Source organism: Apus apus, chromosome 6 (assembly GCF_020740795.1).
Source record: "Apus apus isolate bApuApu2 chromosome 6, bApuApu2.pri.cur, whole genome shotgun sequence".
NCBI lineage: Eukaryota > Metazoa > Chordata > Aves > Apodiformes > Apodidae > Apus > Apus apus.
In genome coordinates this window covers 11,052,587-11,075,819 of record NC_067287.1, presented here as the reverse complement: position 1 = coordinate 11,075,819, position 23,233 = coordinate 11,052,587, and the positions used below count along the sequence as shown (strand labels likewise).

The 23,233-nt window shown below is 39.4% G+C and overlaps 1 protein-coding gene across 3 annotated transcripts; it reads right to left on the bottom strand.

Moving 5' to 3' along the window:
• Positions 1-1,327: 1,327 nt before the first annotated feature.
• CCDC14 (coiled-coil domain containing 14) lies at positions 1,328-11,293 on the bottom strand. 3 transcript variants are annotated; one of them, XM_051623743.1, is made up of 13 exons: positions 11,212-11,293; positions 10,840-10,895; positions 10,320-10,395; positions 9,673-9,727; positions 9,324-9,464; positions 8,001-8,231; positions 7,804-7,898; positions 6,199-6,763; positions 5,522-5,663; positions 4,847-4,926; positions 4,195-4,413; positions 3,977-4,109; positions 1,328-2,648 (listed from the first exon to the last, which is right to left on the bottom strand). In XM_051623743.1, exons 1-13 carry the CDS (start codon positions 11,242-11,244, stop codon positions 1,664-1,666), a joined length of 2,811 nt encoding a protein of 936 aa, XP_051479703.1. In that variant the 5' UTR covers positions 11,245-11,293; the 3' UTR covers positions 1,328-1,663. The 3 variants fall into 3 exon arrangements, with proteins under 3 accessions (XP_051479703.1, XP_051479701.1, XP_051479702.1); XM_051623741.1 differs by lacking the exon at positions 9,673-9,727 and adding an exon at positions 9,562-9,634; XM_051623742.1 differs by lacking the exon at positions 9,673-9,727 and adding an exon at positions 9,562-9,634 and having other exon boundaries at positions 4,195-4,410.
• Between the last annotated feature and the right edge of the window lie 11,940 nt (positions 11,294-23,233).

Here is a 23,233-nt window from a genome sequence, read left to right as displayed (position 1 = left end):
AAAAGTCCAGCACCAGGAAGCACAGTAATATTGTCTAGGAAAAACCAACAAACATAAGCCAGACTGTACAAGAAGCAGTCTTAAAGTCAGGTCCTTATACTGCTGTTCCTTTCCAAAGATACTTTCCCTGAAAAACCATGAGTCATGAAAAACGGCATTCAAGCACTTCTAAGAGTCTAAGAGGAAAGCAAAGGTAGCAATAACACCACCTTCCTGTACCCATAACTTAAACACTTGCATGATGCATATTCTTGACACTGAGATCTGGAAAATCTTGTCAAGAAGAATGACAAACTGCTATCATTTTCCCCTCTGCTCCCTTTCCTGTGGAAGCCAATGTGGGTGATGCAGTCCAGACTCTCTGTATTAATGCCCAATAGATGTCTGACACCTCACCAATTGTGGCATTTCCATTACTTCCTCACACTGCATATTTTGGTGCTTCGCTAAAGGTACTGGTTTGTCAGCTTTCACTAATGCCTAATTTGTCTCCTTTGTGTCAACTGAAGCCTGTTAACTGCTTCTGCTTCTCAGCATCAAGCTGTTCTGTGTTTATCCACTGGTACTATAGACTCTTCTATTTTAGATAAAATCAACCATCTGTCAAAAATATTACTTAAAACAGAATTATAGAAGTTCCCACTCAAGTCACCGCTTTCTTCAAGGACAATGCTCAAAACTGACACTGAGTTTTACTAGGTATGAGTGAAAAAGGATCACCTTCATGCTTTTTATAGGATCTACCATATACTGCAAATGCCATATGATGGCTGCCTTCCTTTTTTTTAACAGCATGACCCTGACTTATTGATTGTAACTCAGTGCTCCTATAGAGCTGCTCTGCAGGCAGCTCTTCCCTGGCATCTACCTGTGGAACCTCTTGCCCATGTACGGTGCCTGCAACTGCTCTTCAGGGAAGCAAAAAAATATTAGTAAACAAGGACATTAATTTAGCCTCCTGCACCTAAGTTCCACCTAGTCAAGACAGAACACTTTTTAAGTTCAAGGCAGCTCCACTTTGATCAGTTAAACTCCCACTTCTTGATTAAACACCACTCGGATGAAGTAGCAACGCAGCTGAATAACAAGCCCTGTCCCCCGTTTCTTTAATATTAACACTACTGTTTGCACACCTCTCTGGTGAACCACAACAAGGAGCTAATTTCTTAAAATATTTGTCATAATCAAGGAAAATAACTATGCATCCAATTTTATACGTTGAATTATAGTGAAATAAAAACTTCTCTTTATCACATCTATAACTGATTTCAAATGCATCTCTCTCCATGATGACATTACTTTGAAAAAACACACAAAAACCCCCATGTAAGTGCATTTTATAATTTAATAGAAAAACTATTACTAACAGCACACTGGATTTTTAAGCAGTTACCAAGTGCTGTTGTAAGAATTAATTTTGCAGTTAAAGAGTATAAACCTAAGCCATGATTTTAAAAAGGCATTTATACCAGTTATTTCAAATTGCGCACACCAAGGAAAGCAGCACCATAGCTTAAAGAGGAACAAATCCCATCCATAATTTAAATAGATAGCAACAAGTCATTTCATACCAAAAATACAAATATGTATTTTTGAATATCAGTACCATACTTTATTAATATACTTCAGAAAAACCTAAATAATCCAATTTGTTTCTTCATAGTCATCGTTTCATAGTGGTATTTTGTAGAGTTCTTTGTAACCTAGCTATGTTGGCATCCAAGGCTGCTAAGCCACTCTTAAAGTCCTCTTCATCTCGAGAAGTAAATGTTGAGAAAGAGGATACACTCCACTCAGACTTCCCGGATATATCATCAAATGAAATGGAACTAAAATCAGCTATTCCACTGCCTTTCTTCTGAGAAATCTCTTCTGGAACTAGCATTGATATGCGAGGATAAGTACCAGGCTGGGGTTGGTCTGCTTTGTCTGTGAAGTCTTTTGCAGTTCCACTTGGAGTGTCATTTGGCCTCATTTGGATTTTGTCTCCTTCTGGCTTCACTTTATCCCCTGTAACTTCAAGTGTGCTTTCCATGGTCTTTTTCATGCTACACCCTGCACTAGATTTATCCAGAATAGTTGGATCCTTTGCAATCTCACATCTGTTCTGCTGCACAGAGTTTGAGAGCTCACAGTGGTAGTCCAACATCTTAGAATTCCCTTTACTTTGGGGTAGCACACCAGTTCTTTCAGAGACTGGCAACTGTTTCTTAGAGGCACTGCTAGTCAATGGAATATAAACAGTTTCATCCAACTTGTTTTGGTCATCTAGTAAAGTCCCAGAATCACTAACTGTTTCTTCACCTTGCTTCAGAGAGGCTAGTAGTGCTCTGGGAGTTGATGTTACTCCTTCAGAGAATGCACTGTTTATTTTGCCTCCTTCAGCAGCCACCTTTTCATGGGCTAGATGTTGCATTTCTAATTCTCCACTTTTAATTGAGAACTGAAGTTCTGTATCTGTCAAAATATGATCCATTTCTAATTTTTTAAGGTAAGTCATTACTGAAGTACTCCCAGGAAACTGATCAGGTTGCATCTGCTTTTCATGGTCTTCCAAAAGAGACTTGGAAAGACTTTTTTCAGGTTTGGGTCTATTCTTGTCTGCTGTGAGGTCAGACAGGAGCTTGGCCATACTGCCCTGCAAGGTTCTGTTAAGATAAGATCAATTAATCAGATTAACTACTTCTTAGCACCAATGCTAGAAAAAACTTTTATATAAAAGCAATGCATTAGGTTTATCAGACTGCAGCAAAGTTACAATTCTCCATTTACATCTTGACATAAAATGCAAACCAAAAGTGAATCAATTCCAAGTTTCCAGAGTTTCTTCAGCTCTGAGAAATGTGCCTATAAAACAACTAAAACAGCAAAACCCATTGCAGTTCAAGATCATTCCCAATTTAACTTGTTTTGATTACTACAAAATACAATTATGTCAAGAAACTGTTAGGAAGCATACAGAAAGTTATCAAAGAGATTTCTTTTTTCTGAATTCTTCTACCCACTGCATATAAATAAAGTTTAGTAAAAGAAATAATTATTCTCATTTTCTGCTTCCTACATGTCAAAAGAAATTAATACTTAAACGTTAACATATATAGCATATACATACATGTAATAAGACATGATACTACCATCTGGTGGTGAGTATATTAAGTGTAAAACATGTCTGAACTTCTACTAAACAATCTGAAGCACTGTTTACAGATACTCTGCTATTCCAATCAGTATCAGCTAAAAAAAGACAGACAACAGTTTAACTTCCAGTGCACATCATGTCCAAACAAACTGTATGTACCTAGCACTTTGCATGTGCAAAGAGCTATTTAAGTATGCCAGCTTGCCACAATATTAATCATAAAAGACAATGATGAAATAAATTGTCAGCAATAGTTCTAAAACATTTTTAGTAATACCACCTTCATTGAAGAGTCCAAGAACTCCCACCTCTACGCATAACTAGTATCTGTGAATAATCTACTTCAAATGTGTGTACAATTAAAGAAAGGACTGCTCGTTCCCACAGGAAGAGCTTGCTGTGGATCCTTGAAGACAGATGTTCCCATAAGTTCTTCTAAAACAGACCCATTTCTGAACCAGTGTAAAGAAAGAAAGAGAGAAAAAAGAATCCCTCCTTCACTCAGATGACAAGTTAGATTCCAAATTCTACAACTTCAGTATATTTTTAGGTCCATGCACTTCCCATGGAGCTCCTTATTGGCAGGTCTGCTATTTACAGTTAAACTGTGCACATATTAGTGTAGGTCACATTTTACAACAGGATTACAACAGGAGCAGGACAACTCCACTATAACAAAATTGCAACACCACTGCAGCAAAAATAACTACAAAGAAAGGTTTTAGCCTACATGACCTCCTACCACCAAGGTACTAAGATTACAATAACCCAAAATATGGGAGGTGAAAAAGAGAAGCATGATGTCAAAAGGCAAAAAAATAGTTTAGTCAATGGTACCTGGTTAATTCACGCAGCCTGTTAACTTCTGCATCCCGCTGACGTAATGTTATGCCCAAAATCTTATTTTCTTTCTCTGAAGCTTCCAGCTTAAACTGAAGGCTTTTCACATTTGATAACGCCTCTTCCACTTCTAAAATGCCAAGAAGAATTTACTTAAGTATTTATCCTAAGTTTTGAAACACTAAATGTAGAATAAACAAATTCAAAACACGTACCGATCTTCAGCTTGGTGGAACAAATGTCATAATGCTGTTTGTTTCCAAGCAATTCTTCTTCTTTATCTTGAATATCTTTTGCAAGATGTTTATTTTCTTCTTTCTGACTTTTGATTACTTTAAGTAGTTCTTCATTTTTAGCCTGTAGTGACTCAAGGCCTTTCTGTGATTCTTGCAGTTGACTCTGAAGCATCATATTCAAGGATTGCAAAGAAACTACTATGAAAAGTAAAACATAAAACGTGTCTTGTGTGGTATGGTTTGAATTTATAACTCAAACTAAGTTTTTTTATAATCTTGGCAATATGAATTTTGCTTAGAGATAGGTTTTTTTTGAGGCAGCAAAACTAAACGCATGCTTTTTTCTTAATGATCTAATATATAATCTTCATTTTAAGAAGCACATGAGGAAAAATAATCTGCTCAGCAGCTGAAGAGCAGAGTCTCACCATGTGGAGTCAAAACAGACACAACAATCCATGCACTTGCTAGTGCACATTTAGACCCACAACATTTAGTTCAGTTGTCACCAAAGGCCACAATATGTACTGTTTATTTTTTATCTATATATCTATGGCTTTATATGTATCTATTTAAATAAAGCTTTATCAAAAATGCCCCTAAAAAGCATCATTCTCTGTTAATACTTTACATTCATAGTTGCAGCTCTGTCCAGATGTCTTTTCATTTCTTTCTTGCTCACCAAGCTGCTGGTTTAATATTCTTAGTCTCCTAAATGTGAAATGTGAAGTACAAATTCAGAAAGCTCAAACCCACTGCATTTTAAATTAGTTTAGCAAGAAGTTTCTACCGATAATTAAATGTCTCTGAATGTTTCAGGAAGTTTTAATAATGAATTTTTCTAACATTCCTATATTTCTTCAACACAAAAGACCCGTTGCAAGTTCTAGTAAATATATCTTGCTCTGAAGTAAAGTGCTACCCAGTGATGTGTTTGAGAGCTCTGAAAGCCACTTTTGCATTTGAGAATACACTACAAAAAGAATATGAGCAAGCAAATTCTCTTGATACTGCAGTTTTCAGAGAGAATGATGCACTGATCCCACCTAGACAAAGGCCCAATCATGATGTAACTGATGCTACTACAACATCAGTACCAACTGAAGTCTTGCTGTATGTTAACTATTTATTTTTAAACTGCATTACCTTACCAACACACTAATACATACATACTGCATAGACAAGAATGAAAGGGCCCTAACACTTACACCATAACAATACTAAAACATGCAATTTAGAACAGACCAGTTAAAAGATGCTTTAGACACATTTGCAGTAAAAACAGAATCACTGATGAGTTACTAACCTACGTAGCTGGGCATTTTCCCTTCGGAGAGGCTGCAAAGCCAGTGCTATTTCAGCTTGTACATTCATACTTCCCACTACTGCTGGGAGCAGTGATATGGAGTCCTCTATTTCACTCACCAACCTCAACATTTCTGAATCATCTGCAAGAGGTGAGGGGGGAAAAAAAAGACCTCATAAATGTATAAACCAGCAATATGTCAATAATATTTTATATGCAATTAAGCCATCTACAAAGTGATACAATACCTACTTCATTTAAAAAAAAAAAACAACAAACCACCCTCACCTTTGTTTTAACTTTATATTTTAAAATTTTTAAGCTTGATAATGAAAACTATGCTCTAGGTTCTTGATGAATCACAACACACCACCTTTCCAACCAACCTTGATGGGATTGCTGTTGCAATCTCTCCATACTTATCTTTCTCAGGGGAAAACACTGGATATGAAATGAGAATAAACTTTTTTTGTTACAATAGTGTTAAAACACTCAAAAAAAAATTTAACATTTATCCAAAGTGGAACATGAAGCTATTAAAGTTTTGACCACCACTCTAAGATGTCATGCATCACCTGAAGAACACAACTTCCAGAAACTGAAGTGCTCACTCACTGAATGCAACTCTTGTGTGATCTGTATGTAATCACTCTACTGCACATGGAAAATGTCCTCACCTTGATCTGTTACCAGTGCTCTGAGCTCTCCCAGCAGATATTTTAAAGTCTTAACTTTAAGGGCTGTTTCTTCTGGACTCTCTTTCCTAGATTTTAGAACATTCTTCACAAAACCTGTCTTACAAATTGTATCTCTCTCTGGGGCTACGTCAAGTACACTCGAGGCATCTTCCTCACTGACTGTGTCCTCACTGTCTTCTTCAAAAGTGTTCTCCACTTTGTTACTTGAAGTATTATGTTTTGCTGCACAATGATGATGGTGCTTCTGTTCTGTCCTGGTGTTCACCATTTCACGTGACTGTAAGAGGGCCAGGTGAGCTTGTAGGCATCTTATCAAATCCTGTTGCTCATGGTTTGGGGTCATGCCTCTGCCAGAAGATGATGGGATGAATGTAGGCACTGCAGAGTTATTTGATGCACCTGATGCTATACAAGGGATCACACTAGGAAGAGCAGTGGCAGACTGTATCTGTGCAGCAGCACCAGGAGCAGCAGAAACTACTGGGCAAGCCACAGGTCCTCCCATCTCCGGCACACATTTGTTGCCACTGTCCACAGGAACATCCTGCATAAACAATATTCACATTGAACAAAAAATTAACACAGAATTATTTATTTTTTTTTAAATAATAAAAAAAAAATCCAATTAGATCTTGTCTGACTCAATATAGTCTTGATCATTCTTTGCAAACTGCAAAAGCAACTACCACTCACTGATTGCATAATTTTCCACTATATTAAGGAGTAATTAAAATGTAAAATTGGTTTAATTACCTTCATATTAAATGTTATTGGTAACATTAGAGCACAGATCTTTCAGAGTTTTTCTGTAAAGAAAAAACTTTAGAAGTGCTTTGTCCATTTTGTTGGGGTTTTTTTGATTTTGTTTGGTTTGGTTTTTGGGATTTGTTTTGTTGTCTAATGAACACACATTCCTTGATTTAGACCAGAACAGGGAAGAAAAAAAAAAAGACAACACTATTACCTGTCAATATTTAAAGCAGATGAATTCCTTAAAGTCAAGTACAGCACTAACTACACATGGACTGCCTGCAGATGGAAGGTAAGTCTATAGTCTTACAGTTTCAAGGTGCAAGCCCTTTAGCACATTTACCAAGGTGGCAGTTGGTACACTCTATACCCTGAAATACACAAGTATTTTAAAATGTGGCTCTAATACACAGCATTTGAAAACATCATCAACTCAATCATTGGCAGGGAAAGGCTATATATGATATATTTTATCAGGAGCTGATTAATGATCCTAATGTGCATTACTGAGATCGTAATTAGTAACAGTAATAAATAATTTCCTGCACCTTCCATGTTTGCTGTCCATTATAGAATTCACCATACAGAAAAAAGCAGTCAGTTGAAATACCTCTGGTTTCATTTTTTGGTATCTCTATAAAATGTAGCTTGAATAGCAGAATTTTCTTTCAGTATTTATTCTGTTCATCTCTGTAAGTTGAAATATGCTGGTTTTTTTTCTTTAATTAAAATTATTACATAAACCCAAGAAAATCCACACACTTAAAAAATGTGTAAATAAATAGGCAGTGCTAATTTAAAATGCTTATTAACCAGAATCAAACTTTTACTTACTAATTGAGTAGATAAGGGCTTAGCTGAATGCAGCGGGGACAGAGCTGATGAGGAGGTACGTAATGGATAATTAAAAGCTGTAACATTTTGACATCCTGAAAGAAAACAGCACTCATAGATCAGGACACCTTTGGGCAAAACTCATATATTAAAATACATAGTAAAATAGCAGGGTTGACATTAATAGTTACACTAACCGTGATTTGAGGTAGGAAAATGAGTTACAGCAGGAATTCCATTACTGCTCTGTGGTGGTTGGCCAGTTACCAGAGACATCTGAGTCTGCACATGCTCACACAGTTTCTGGTGCATCACAGGAGAGTGTTGACTGCAAGGCACATGAACTGGGTGAATCCCTGCTGTGCTGGAGAGCTCTTTCTCAGTAGACGGTGTGGTGGATAAGGCAAGTTTTCTATGTGGCATTGGCACTATAGGGAAAGAAAGAAAGAGAAAAAGAACAAAAAGGCCAGCTGAAGTTGTCTGTCTTCTTGGAGCTAAACAAACCCACTGTATTGTCAGGTAGGCTTTGGGCAGGTTCCTTTGAAAAAGAAAACCAGAAGATACTATGGCTTAAGAGATTCCAGTCAGATTTTTATACACCAGGAAATTAATCTATCATTTATTTCTTCCAGACCAACCTAACCCAGATGGAGAGACGGCTGATCTTGAAGGAAGATCAGAGATTTAATCCTACAGAAGAGCAGTTCTAAAATGCATTTCTTAAAATCTCTGCTTAGCTGCTTCCTAAGCTTTTAGACTGTTCGTTCTAAAAAGCACTCTGCAAGCCTAACTTTCTTATGTTTGTCATAATGAAAGCTCTGTATTTTTACAGGCTGGGAAGGTATCAACTATGTGCTCACCTTCTACGATTCACAAACCAGGCATTCTGCTACACATCTAGTCTACAGGCCCCAGGTCCACTGGATTAGAAATGAAACATAAGAAACAAAGTGGAGAGAGGGAGAAACACTAATGAAAAGTGAGATATTTCAAAAGAGAGCAGCTCAGCCTGGAGCACTCCATCTGCCTTTCCATTCAAGTGCTTTGGCCACTAAACTATTCAAGTTGTTCTTACTTATTGCAACACTTTCCTGTTTCCAGAAACTTATCTTTGGGAAAAGCCTGGCTGGACACCTAACTACACGACAGGTAACATCTGCCTATCCCGAACACAGACCAAGCACTGTACTGCTTCCCTGTCCAAGAGAAATGGGGCACAGGTATTATCATTCTCCTTCACACTTGCTACCAGCTAAACCTGATGTTTGCATTTGTAAAAGCACTCAAAGCTCTTCCTTGTACATGAAGCTCAAACATTTGCGAATTTTTAGTAACTGCTTGGTAAACATTTAAGGTTTCTAAAAGGTCCTAAGTAATGTCTATATAATTTTGTGGACCCAGCCCTGGATCAAACTCTACCAAACAACAACAATTATGTGAAGCTTTAGCATATTTCAGTAAGTTGAGAAGTCTCTCAATGTTGTCTGAGGAAAAAAAACAGCCCAAGAAAGCCCACTTACCAATTTCTTTTCGAACATGGGCAGGAGTAACGTTTTTTTTCAACCCATTCTTCTTGGAAGCACTTCCTTTGGTTAGCAAAGGTTTGGAAGTAATTTTAACAGAAGATATTTTCCTGGGGTGTTTATGGATAGTCTCCCTTCCTAATATTAGTCAAAAGAAAAAGCAGTCAACAACAAAAAGATCCAAACAGCCTTACAAAAACTAAAACTGTAAGTTTGAAGTTTCCGTAGGTACAACCTGTAGCCTCATTTTGTAAGATTTTCTTCAGTAAAGCTGCACAGCGGCCAAGTCCATTAGGAATAGTATCAACCTGCACAAAGAACACTGCAGTCAGAAAATGAGTATTACCTTTTCCTTTCAGTAAACCAAGATCCTGTTTTAGGGGTGTTTCCCATTCCGTCACCTGAAAATCAACAACAGCAAAACCATGTCATTTTCCATGTACAGCTTTGCAACCACCTGGAAGCTGGCAAACACACATTTTGCAGAAAACCCTAAATTGTGTTCTGGCATGTGTCCATTTGCTGGATTGTATGCTTTGCTCATTGCATGCATGTGGTTCTCATTCTTTTTCCCATGCACAGTTAAGCTGTTATCTACAGCCTATTTCTATTTTGGAGCTCACTGACCGAGCATTAGACAGAAAACAGTGCTGCAGAACTGACTCCATACAACTGGCTCTTTTCGGCACAGAACTCATCAAATCTGGCTGTACTTCTGCCAGGGGCAGCTCTAGTCCATGAACAGCATTGTTGTGTTTGCAAAATATATCCTGTGCCTTAATGAGCCTTGTCAGAGCCCAACTCACTGCACACAGGGCCAATCTGAATGTATCTGGATGATGTGGTATTGACACTCTTGCTAGCTTTGCAGGAGCTATTTTTAGTCCTGACACTATATTACCTAATTAACCTGCTCTTTTATTATTCAAGGTATTTAAACCCCCTTTCTCTTTAGATAACAGAGATAACTGTATTTAGAAGTTATTTCATTACCTGATCATCAGACTCAGCGGAATTGAGAGAATATCCAGACTCCAGAGCAGAATGACATCCTTTTCTTAAGGCAAATCTGAAAAAGTTGAATTCACTGTTTATACTACCTCCTTAATATGTCAAGTAAAAAGTTTACTTTTATTCTGTGACAGCAAACTAAAGTAAATTCATTTTCTCGAGAAACAAAATACATCTTTCTCTTTCTGAAAATTATGTATTGCTGCAACAAACATGTTCAGGAGCTATTAACAGCTTATGTCAAAGGAGAATTCAGTCTTGAGTTTTACATATGGCTTGTAATTATACAAAGCTCAGTCTTTTATAATAAAAAATGCAGAGTCAATCCTGTATTTCTACAGCCAAAACTTCTACTCAGTTTGTGTCTGTCTACTCTTGGCCTGCTTGGAACCTGCAAGCTCAAGACTTCACAGCTAAAAATATTTCCTGCTTGGTATGACAAGATTCCAAAACGCTCACATCTACACCTAATCTTAGATAGCATTAGTGATTAAGATCTTACTGTTTTCTTCCCTTTGTAAGCTTAGCTGCTCCCGTTAGCCTTCCAGAAGACAGCACCTGTTGATGACAAAAATACACTTTGGTTTTCATGAAGTACAGCGCGCTAAGTTCAGGGGTGTGTTTATCGAGCTTGGTTACACCCAGGTGGAAGAGGCCTTGAAGAGGAGGTTTGCTGGGGTGTCTCTTTCCGACGTGCCCCGAGGAAGGGCCGCCGGGCCAAGCCGGGGAAAAGGAAGCCAGTCGGCGCCGGAAGGCCCGACCCCCCGCAGGTGTCGTTACACCGACCGCCCAGCTCTGCACTCGCCGGGCCCACCCCCCGCCCCGAGCAAACCCGAGGCCCCGAAGGAGCGGCGGGCCGAGCTCCCTCCCGCACCTCGCAGGGCCGCGCAGCCCCGGGCCCGGCCATGGCCCCCGGCCCGGCCCGCCAGCGCGGGGGCGGGGCCGCGCCGCGCGAGGGCGGCCGTTGGGGGGGCGGGGCTAACGGCTCCCGAGCGCCCCGCTCGGCGGCGGCGCTGGCGGGGATTGGCGGGGAGCGGCAGAGAGGAGCCAATCGGAGCAGAGAGAAGCCGATCGGAGCAGAGAGGAGCCAATCGGAGCAGAGAGGGGCGGGGCTCAGGCGGGCGGGGCGCTGGGTCCCCGCGGGGGCGGCTCCCGCCGCTGCGCCCCGTGAGGGAGCGGGCGGCTCTGGGCGCTGGGTCTGCCCGCCCGGCGGGCGCTGCCCGGTTGCCTGGGGATCCTTCGGCAGGAGGAGGCCCTGTGGGGCTCGTAAAATACGTGGGAACGACGTGCCTTCACGGTGGGCGAGCCGCCCGGAAAGGGAGCTCCGGCACCTGCGTGAGGCACCGCTGCCGGCAAGAGCCTCTCGCCGCCTCTGCTCGCCGGTGCAGGGCGTGTGCTGCCGGTCCTGAGGGACGCGGGAGGTGAAAGCAGGCTGGTCGCACTTCCAAGGGAACTGTCCTGTGCACGGACTAAACGCAGCCGCTCCCTGTTCCCCAGCCCGGGTTCAGCAGGCGTTACGTCTCTGGCAGGCCCCGGGGAACGCGGGTGCGTGGGCCACCGGGCACGGGGCTCCGCTTGCTCGCACACAGACACCAGCGTGTCAGGGTGCTGCAAGGCTTCGCTTTTATCAGCTGGATGAACGCGCCTTGTGTTGCTCCCAGGAAGACTGAAAGCGATTGCATTTACTCAGGCTGAAGATGTGGCTACATGGCTGCGTTCCTAAGAGCACTGCAACAAGGGCGTATAAATATTCAACATCTGTGCTCTCCCAGTGTGTAAACTGCATCATTAGGTACTTCTGGGTTGACATTTGCACTGAAACTATGCTGACCTTGAAGTAAAACTATATTGTGAAGATCACAGAATCACAGAATCTTAGGGGCTGGAAGGGACCTCGAAAGACCATCTAGTCCAACCCCCCTGCCAGAGCAGGATCACCCAGAGCACATCACACAGGAACGTGTCCAGGCGGGTTTTGAATGTCTCCAGTGAAGGAGACTCCACAGCCTCTCTGGGCAGCCTGTTCCAGTGCTCTAGGTATTTATCATCTTGTCAAAAAAACAAGAAAAAACCCCAAACAAAAAACACACACACACAAAACAAACAAACAAACAAAAAACCACAAGGGTTTTCTGGTAGAAAAGTGAAGGGTCCTTCAGTTTTTCTCTGAAAAATTTGAAATAAAGTTCTCTGTAATAGAACACCTGAAGGAAAGAATATAAACTAGAAAAATGGAAGAAAATTAGAAAAGCTCAAAAAAGATAAATGGTGACTGCCAACCCAATGGCAAAACCATTGGAATACTTTAAAAGGGGTTTATTGAAGTTTATGGTTAAATTCTCATTGAACAGATAAATGTGAGAGCAGCAATTTAAATAGTTAAGGAAGAATTATCCCAGGTTGTTTGTCATCAATTAACAGATACAAAAAACCCAATCCCATCCTTTCATTTTACGTATTATCTGAAGACACATAGAACAACACTTCATTATTTCCTCAAAAGGAAAATTAATACAGGAGACTATCAAGTTCCATTCATGTCAACTGAAACATTCTGAAATGACAGATTAAATAGCACCATTGTCTTATAAATAATTTTAAAGAATGCAACAGTAAAGATGAAAAATGAATAGGTAAAGGGGACTTCTTGGACTTCCTTGATTTATCTCAAATTTGAGGTTGTGCAATTCTGAAGAATTAGTCTATGTAAAGAAATAAGGAGTATATTGTTGTTAATGAGGAAGAATAATAAATTGTTTTTGCAACTACTGGACAATGATGTCCAAGTAGTGAAACAGGACAAAGTGTGAAGTAGGATATAATAGCTCAACACAGGTGTTTGTGGCTTGGACTAAAAAACATGTCACAAACTAACTGCATATTAACTCTACTAGGACAGAAGAACATGCTCTCCCTACCAGAAAGTGGCTGACAAATTTGTCATAGTTTAAAGAATACTGGCAGAACCAATGTTATACAGAACAAATTACGTGTAATTTGTAAGACTCAATTAACTGAGGAAAAGCTCCCTGAATTATAAATAATTAAAACATACTTGTGGTTGTATTTGCAATTTTAGTGCTTGAGGTGCTGTCCATGTTGCATGAAACATCATTGAAAATAGCAAAAGGCTTATTCTTACCCTAAATATTTACAGTTTAAGTTGAAATACTTCAACTGCCCCAAACGTATACAAGAGTGAGATGTTTAGTAATGACAAAGAAAAATATATTTAGAGCACAGCATGCAGGGCCAAATATTTTTGAGGGAATGATTCTCAGATAAACTAAAACAAAGCTCTTTCATTTCAGGAAGGAGAGTAAGCAAACAAAATCAAGCTAATAAAGGCAAGAGACGACATTTGTCAAACAATCCAGTTCATGGTCAATGTAAGTTCTGAAAGTCTCCTGCTACACATGCTAACAAAGTCTAGTGAACTAATTAAGTACTAAGATAATCATGATCAAGCACTAGCACAAACTAATAATAAGCTTTCCTCTGAACAGGTTACAATCAAAAATGTGTGTGTTCCTACCAAAAGAGTGATTTTTATGAGACAAGGAGGCCAAGAATATAAATAATAACTGGTTGTTGTTTAAGACTATTTTGGCAGGTGCCCAAAGCCCCATAAATCTCCAATTAAGAAATGAAGCCACAACTTTGCAAAGGGAAAGAGAATGAAAAGGTTTGGTTTTTTTAGTTTATCCACCTATCCTTCAGTCTATGAATAAAAAGCAGAAAAGGGAAGATGAATAGTAATAGGTACGTAGTTGAGAATACAACCTACAGAAAATAGGTATTCAATTTGTCAAAGACAAATTTAAGGGATATCTTGGTCACAGTAAAAATGCTATCAGAGGAAGCAAAAATTTAGTAGAGAATTTCTCAGTTTGACAGATAAAGACATAATAAGGAGATTAATCTGGATATCAAGGACCCTGGTACAATTTTAAAACAGCTTTGGAAAAAAATCTACTGAATGTTCTACCAGATTTTCAGTGTCCCAGTTCAAGCATATGTATTGAAAGCTGCAGCAGGATTCCCTGCATGGAAGAGTCATGATCTGTGTGGTGCAGAAGGCCTGTCAGCAAGTTTTCATTTTTTATGTGTTTGGAATAAATGGGTGCATAACCCATGAATTTATTCTCCCTAATATGTAAATATAGTTGGAAAAAAATCAAAATAGCTTTGGCCTTTCTGCCACATTTAAGTGAAGTGTCTTGTGTAAAGCACATGAAATGCTTTTCACCTCAAGAGTTCTCACAAGGACAAGATCACAACGGTGTTATGACTTGTAGGAATCATCACTAAGATTCAAGGTGCTTTGACCTTTTTGTGCTGATGATGGTTGATATAACCCAGCGTTTTCAGAAAGTACTTGTAGCTGAGTTTTATCTCCCACAAGATGGCGCCACGTGAACATAAAATAGTAAGAACTGGTTCCAAATCCAAGTGACTCGTCATTATTTTTTTTTTTTTTTTAAATCGGTGCACGTTTTTGTTTAAATAACAGTAGGACAATTCCAGTGGTATTTCATAGAATCTTGGTCAAAACTTGTCTGTTCAGGTAATCTTACTAGCAGGAATAATGTTTTATTCGTGACAATGTATGTATGAAAATAGTAATTTTTCGCTAAAACTTCGTGGCACTATTTACTTATTGCTCTACTAAATATAACATCTACCATGACATTAACATGGTCTTTAAAAGCACATAGGCCATGTTCATAGTATGTAAGTTTAATAACAGATCTAGAACTTGATGGGTTCTAGAAGTATGGGAAAGAACATACTCTAACAACAGATTGTATTCTCAAAACATTTCTCATTTTTGTTCTAAGTTAGAAAAAGCAATGCAGCAAGAGAAGAACAATAGATAAATCCAAAGAGAATTTACTCTAATTGGAGTGTTTGTCCAAATTTCCCATGAGGCAGGTTTTGGAATTAGTACTGGAAGTGAGACTATTGAAAACAAGGGTCAATGAAATTTGCCACCAAGGTTAAGTCTCATAACTCTTATTTGTGGAGCAGATGCATATATAGATAAATTATAATATCTGGGAGACTTATAAAATAATAATTACAAACAGCCAATAGCGCTTTATCTGCAAATTTCTGCTGGAAGCTTTAACTGCTATTTGAGCTGTACCAGATCATTCAGATGCTCTTGGGACATCCCTTCCAAGCTAAACGATTCTGTGATTCTGATTCAGAACTTTTTTCTTCTACTTCTTTTTCTTCAAGTCCGCTCTTGATTACCTCAGTGTAATCTACTGTCTTGCTCACATCCACGGCCTAATCTCATGTGAATTAAAGCTTTCAGCTAGAAAATCAAGTCAGTTATACCAATATAATAACAGTGCTTTGCTAATCCTCTGAATAGCCCCACGTATAAATTATGGAATTAGCCAGTCTTCACTGTGTAAATGTTTGCTCAACACTGGTATCTGAGGAGTTGTTTCCTAAGATCTGCAGGTGAATCAATCACACTGATACATCCAACTAGTCATCTCAGCTCAGTAACCTGTTTGTATTCCACTGCTAATAGAAAATCACAAATCCATTTTCCTTTCTCTATTACATGGGTAAGAGAATCGAAGAATCAACACATTTAAGTGCTGTGAAAGGTATCTAGGTACTTTTCATAACCCGTAGTGAAATCTGTGACTGCATTTGCTGGGTTGTCAGTATTAACTAATAGGCTTTTACATTCCACTGTCTTGAGGTTATGCAAGAAAACTGCAATCTGTTTCCCATATAAATTGACTATCAATGCCATTAAATCCAAACCCACTACCTGCCCTTTGGTTTTCTTAGTAACTGAAAACACATGTTACAGTACTAAGTTTTCCTCATACTCTTGAGTTTCTTTGACAGAGATTGTCTGAATATTAGGTAGTGGTGAAAGGATGCTGATCCATTTCCTTTGACACAGTAAGTCTGCCTCAGTCATCTCCAGTCACTACACAAAATCAGAGTGAGTGAAGAACAGCAAGATAGAGCCAGAATATTTTTCATCAATCATATGTGCTGAGTGACATGGAAAATAAAGGAACTCTGTTGGGCTTACCCTTACAGCTACAGCACAGCACTGCAGAAACAGCTTTAGCAAATTGTTAGATGAAGCTTACAACCTTTGTCCCTGTCTCTCCAGCTGTCTCTCCAGTGTTCAATCTGTTGCAAATTGTCTGGAAAGGGAAAAGCTGGAAAAGAGCCTACTACAAATATTGTAGCTCCATCAATCTCTGGAAGAATACAGCTAAAGTAATTTCCTTATTCCTAAAAAAAGATTTCTTCCTGACTAAAAATTGTAGTTGGGTTAGTGATTAGCTGGTTAAAACATTTGGTTACTCAGTCTCCTGTTTCAACTTAAACATTAACTGAAAACCACAGTTCATCCCAGACAATGTGAAAATATGAATAAACTTACAACTCAAATCAGTTTACACACCAGGGCTAAAAACTTAAGCCACTCAATGTCTTCAGTAAAGTATCCAATATTTGTTACACTTACAAATGAGCCTTGTGGGAGATTCAGTGCCCCCCACCTGTGAGCCAGTCCACCTACACACATTATAGCTCTCCCACCTGGAGGTAAGCATGAATAAAAATACATCACAGGAAAAATGCCTGCTATTTTGCCTCCACTTAGAGGAAGACAAAGTTTTCTGTGTTCTGGTCTCACACCAAAAATACTTGAATTGGTCTTGACCTAGGCTTTTATTTTTGAAGTGTACTGTGATGATTAGGGGCTAGATATATAGAGAGCAGCAGCAATATCAGAGACTAACTGGATGCCTGAAGCACAGGTTTGGTGGGTACAGCTAAGAAAGTTGATAACAGAACCACTCCGTAAGTAAAACGGATGAAATTGAAGCACATAATCATTAAAAGTTGTAAAAAGACAGCTAAAATTAACAGTGTGGGTACAGGAAGTAATTACTTCTATAAAATCTGGAAGGCTATTAATTTTATAGAAGCCTGGCCTGACTCTAATTGTAATTTTTTTAGTGGACATTTGTTCATGCATATCCTTTCTTTGGCAAAAGTGGTATAAGTGGATGACCAAGTGATCTGAGTATAAAAAACTTCAGGACAAATAGAAGCACAGTTCAAGAAATAATCTACTTTCCACTATATAGAAACAGCTAATACATACCATCCATTGTATTTATATTAACCATATAGAGTATTTATGGACATAGAGGTGAAAGCAGAGCAGATTGTCCAAAATAAATATATAGTCAGTGTAACAGTATTACTGGAATAATAAATATTTTTAAAAGCCTATGGATGTATATTATCCATGTCCTATATATGTGCCCCAGAAGTGGGGAAGATATTTCTTGCTCTGTGATCCAGGAGACCTTTAAGAGGCCTGGTGTGATGTCTTTCCATTCTGTCCAAGGCACTCTTCCTGTTGTCTGGGGGAACATCATCATAGGACACAGTTGTACACTTTTTCTCATCTATCTCCAAAACAGTCTTTCCAAGTAAAGTCTATTTTCGATCTTCCATTTCATTTTAATATTTCTCAGCTAAAGTTCTCAAGCAATCTTTTTACTTCCACTTATGGAATTTCCATGTAACTCCTTCGGTGATATCCTCCAGATCGTATTTCCTTGCACTTTTGGGCAAATACTTAAAAAACCTTTCTCAGGATCTATGTCATATCTCCTTTATCGGGGGGGAAGTATAAGTAAATCAGCTAAAAATCACTGCTTTCCATTTTGTCCAGCTTTGTCCAGAAAGTGACTGGATATCTTTTTCTATCTTATGACTGTTAGGTGTCTTATGAGAAATGAATTAAGTTATCTTTTTCTAGTGAATATGTTAGCATAACTTATAACTTCAACATCAGAGAAGGCTGAAAATATAAAGACTTGAAAAGAGGTTTTTCTTTTTCTGATATGAGTCATCTCATTATTGCTGAGGGATATTGCGTGGCTTAGGCCAGGGAAGCTTCAACTCTTGGTGTCTGTGCTTCTCCATGTGGACAGACCTAAAGCAGCAATATAGGACAGTTTCTCTAAGGCGATTGATATATCCTAAGTCTTTCTCCAACAGCCTTAGTTGCCAATATTGACTTTAAACTCAGATGTGCTATAATGCTTATTATATCATGGGACTGATTGTCTTGTGAGCTCTGTGAGTCCTGCCTCAGGTTGACAAGGGTCTTCTTTTTGGGGTTGAATTAGGCTTAAGATGACACGATATCTTGGTCGTACAGAGGATGACCTGAAATCCAGGCTTCAAGGGATCAAGGGGTTTGAGAAAGTGTATTTCTCAGGAGGGATATGAGCCTAAGTGTGACTGTATGAGTGGACAGCAGTACAGTATGATCTGAATGTCCAACAGGTCTGCCAGCTTCTAGAATTTTAAATTTAAATTAGGGCCTGTTTGATATTAAATGTTTATATTCCCAATGCTTGTATATCCCCCAAGACCCCTAATCAAAATCATTATTCAAGTGGAATTATTTTAGGCAGACAGCCTAAAAGCAATATAGCAGGAGGTCACCTGAGCTCTGAAGCATAACAGCTTTCCAAGGGAAGGCAGGGACATGGTAAGGCCTGTTTCCTGTCTGTTTACCCTAAAATGATACATAATCTTAGTCCCAAACCCACAAACAAGGATGCTACAAGTAGCTCCCAATGATTGCTTATCACCTTTGAAAATTGTTTGGATGTTTCAGTCAAAAACTTCACATATAGACCACCTTAAAGAATGAAGAGTTAAAAGTCAAGGAGTACAGTACAAACCTTCTCAATTATGTGTTGTTAGTATATAACACAATAGATACTAGTATATTGATGTAGATATAAAATAGATATCTAGCAAAAAGACCTGTAAATAATAATGTACTAAGGTGAAAAGGGGATCATTCAGTAATTAGATAAGAACAACTATAAAAAATGGTACTTTTTTGGTAATTTTTACAGTAGAAAAATGCAAAAGCTTTTATATCAGAATATTATGATTCCTGCAATCTTCCTTCAAGTTTCTGGGAGGCTGGTGTCTCTGTTTCAGGTGACAGGAACTGTGCTGTATGTAAACTGCAGAGAGGTAGTTCCAGAAGTAAATCCTAAATAACTTCCAGGGAAAGCTGGCAATACTTCTTTATATGGCTTTACTCTACAAATGAAACAGAAATTGTTATTTTATTTCTATATACAAAGTTTTTCTCCCTGATGCTTCTGTCCAAAATTACATCTTGGCATATCTTGGAAGGTCAGGAAGTGCAGGGGAGATAGCCTGCTGCTTTTGGAAGTGAAACAACAACTCCTTTCCAGCAGTTCTTTTTTTCCACAGATACAAGGAGCTAAATAATGTTGGTGAATTGTTGTTCGCCATACTGGTTACTTAGGTTTAGCTTGCTGAAGTCTGTGCTGCACTGGTTGCTGACTTGCTGAGGACTCTTGATGGAGTTCTCATGCTCAGTGGTATGTTCCCCTGTGTAACTGTTTCGAGTTCTGAATAGGCTTTATATGTCGTAGAGAGATTCGTTGCTAACCAGTTAGCACTAATAATATTACTTTCTGTTCCCTGTTGATGTTAGAGTAGGCTTTTGTACTTGAATGTGGTGGGAAAAGGATGGACATCTTAATTACTGAGGGCTGGATCATGCTGCCTCGTATGAAGTTCTGTGGGAGGAATTAAAAAAGAGCAAGATTCCTCCATCAGAAAAGAAGGCCAACTTCTCCTTACCCCCACTAACACTTGTGAACAAACTGCAAGACACACTGTCCTCAGCAGCAGTTTGTTCTCTTCAGGTTCAAGAATCACTGCTTAAATAAAAGGCCATAGCAGTTTGGTATTAATTGAAACCAGAATATCTGTTTTACCTTCTTTGTAGACTCCCCACAGCCCTTGGGAAATTAACAGCTCTCTCTGAGCTTCCTCACTTTCAGGATTTTCAGAAACCATTTGAGAGCCATCTGAAAATATTCACCCTGACTGCATATACATAATTATTTTTATCTAGAAATACATATTCTGTTTTAAACTTACTGCTAAGCTGGCTTTAATAGGCACATAATTTTAAAAAATGTTTTGTGTGCTGTAATAAGGCAGAATATAATAACAAAACCATAATGTTTCATTCTGTTTTCCCTTTAAGACATTTTGTGATATAGCAGTGCCTCAGGGTTAAAAAAAACCAAACAACATAGCAATAATCTCTAAGTATTGGACAAACTGCCAAGGGAGCTTAATAGCATTTATATCACTGCTGAGAGGGTACAAATGCAATAGAACACGGGCACAATAACTTTTTTTCTGTGGAGTGCTAAGAGCAGAAACAAAGCTTATGGGAAATGAATTAAATCAGTCTGAGAAACTGCAAATATAGACACTTATTCCTTGAGAAAATGAAATTAAACAAAATTTATTGGTATTTGATTAAATAGCCCATGATATTTATTATGGTTCTTATTTCGATTTTATTATTCTTTGCCATAATTTCTTAGACTGCAGAATAGTTCATAGACCTTGTTTAATAGGAATGTATCTAATTAAGCTACAGAGAAACATGAATTCTTGATGTAGAATCACAGAATCCTAGAATCCTAGGAAGGGACCTCGAAAGATCATCCTGTCCAACCCCCCTGCCAGAGCAGGGTCACCTAGAGTACATCACACAGGAAGGCGTCCAGGCGGGTTTTGAATGTCTCCAGTGAAGAAGACTCCACAACCTCTCTGGGCAGCCTGTTCCAGGGCTCTGTCACTCTCACAGTAAAAAAATTTTTTCTGATATTCACCTTAAACCTCCTATGCTCCAATTTGTATCCATTACTCCTTGTCCTATCACTGGCCATCACTGAAAAAAGCTTAACTCCATCTTCTTGACACTCACCCTTTACGTATTTGTAAACATTGATGAGGTCACCCCTCAGTCTCCTTTTCTCCAAATTAAAGAGACCCAGCTCTCTCAGCCTTTCCTCATAAGGGAGCATATGTAGCATAGCAGAATGAATTTATGATTAAAAAAAAAGGTTAATAATGATGAGCAGGTCAAGGTGTGCAAAAGAAATGTCTCTAGAAAGCTGCTGTGTGGTAACAGCATTGCTGCTCATGGAAGCAAGTTGGCAGGAGGTTGCTGTGGACAGGCACACTGCTCGCACTAGGAAAGCTCTGCTTATGCTCCTTCCTCCCCCAGTTTGCTCCTGGTGGTTACCCCTTCTTTAAACCATGTTTTGTTAAGAAGGGGAGCAGAGAAGAGGGGCTAAACACTCCTTCATGGCTTGGAGCACTGAGATCATCTGACAGAAAGAAAAATAGAAGCAAAGTGTCCAGGCAGTGGCAACGTGCTGTGTTTGCATTCTGTCTTTTGGAAAGATCTAATAGTCTGTGGAGATTTGGGTGGAAGACAAAGCAGGGGAATTTGCTCTTTTTGTATCACCATATCCTTAAATAGAGAGGAGGCTTGAATATTTTGAATAATTTCCCTATTTGTAGCCGTAGCCAAGGGAAACAATAGCCTTGCACATACAGCCTTGTATATATTGTCTGCTCTTGGACTTTAGCAGAATGTATTCAGTATTCAGGGTGAATGCTGAATACATCTTTGAGACTCAGATTCTCCCATCTGCCTCCCAAGGACGCGTTTTTCCGCAAACCTGGGAGGTCTAAATCAATTATTTACTGTAAGTGCCCTGCTTGATCTTTGTTTTTTTTTGCCAGCCAACCTGACAATCCAATGGCAGCAAAATTGATTAGGGCATTTCCATCAGGCTGCAGTTTTTTCATTCCCTAATTCTCTGGTGCAGGGGACACAGAGATGGCATGTGTCCATGGCTGAAGCAAGGTGTGTTCTCACCCATCTTAAATGACCCCAGAGCCTTTCTAGCCACCTGCTGCAACACTGGCTGCTCTGACACTTGGCAGGAAAGAAAGAACTGACAGTTATGGCCTGGTTGCTGGATTTTCTTATTTCATGGCCCCTAGGCTTACCTGAGTGGCAGAAGGGAGCCTACTTATCACAGTTCATTTGGATCCCACCAGTTATCCCTCCCCTCCAGTTCTCCTGAAAACTCCATACTTCAAAGAAAAACATAATAAAGCAGTCAGAGTGAGTAGTTTGCTCTCTTGCTTCTCCATGACCCAGCCAGCATCCAGCAGAGAAGTTGCTATGCCTCTGCAGCAGGGAAAGGGCACTGGCTCAGACAGCCTCAGATGTACCCTGCAGCTACTTCCCAGCTAGCTGAGGAGGAGGCAGAAGAGTTGTTGTGCCATGGGTTGCCAGCTACAGGACTAACCACTGACCCTATGAAATGCTTCCATGTTTTCAACTCATGATCAAGTATACATTTTTAAGTCAGATTGGCACCACAGGGACTAAAAGTCAGCAGCAGGGTGAAGGCACAGGACCTCTGACATGCTGGTGTGCATACAGCTTTGCTCTTCAGCCTTGGCTTCAGAAGTTGGGGAGCAAATAATGGAGGTCAACACAAGACGGAGGAATGAAATTCAGTCGATAAACTGTGGATAAAATATGACATTCTGGATCTTCACAAGAGTTCTGTGCACCCATCTTACACTCACAGCTGTTCCCTGTCTTTCATTCTCTCCCTTCTGCCCTTAGTGGAGTCCTTTCTCCCTTTATCTATATCCCTCTGTGTCAGGGAGGAGACTGCAGTGTCCTACTGCACCTGCCCAGGTGTTCTCAGGCACAGAAAAAAAGCAAAACATATAATTGCAACATTTTTTCCATAGAAGGGTCAGTGTGCATTATATGGCAGCTTGGGAGATTATATTCCTGGGAGGAAATTTACTTTGAGGACATCTGTGGACCATATATCACCTCTTCCTCCAAGAATCCACAGAGACTTAGCCACCAAAGTCTCTGCTGTAATATCTTCTTGAGCAACTTGGAACATGATTGGCAGGTGCAAGAG

Bases quoted from the DNA above. Each gene is read 5' to 3' on its own strand.
- CCDC14 (XM_051623741.1), bottom strand. From the start codon at position 11,244: ATGGCCGGGCCCGGGGCTGCGCGGCCCTGCGAG. The intron at 10,896-11,211 runs GTGCGGGAGGGA...TGTCATCAACAG, and splicing joins GGGCTGCGCGGCCCTGCGAG to GTGCTGTCTTCTGGAAGGCT. The intron at 4,110-4,194 runs GTACGTGTTTTG...TTGGCATTTTAG, and splicing joins TTCCACCAAGCTGAAGATCG to AAGTGGAAGAGGCGTTATCA.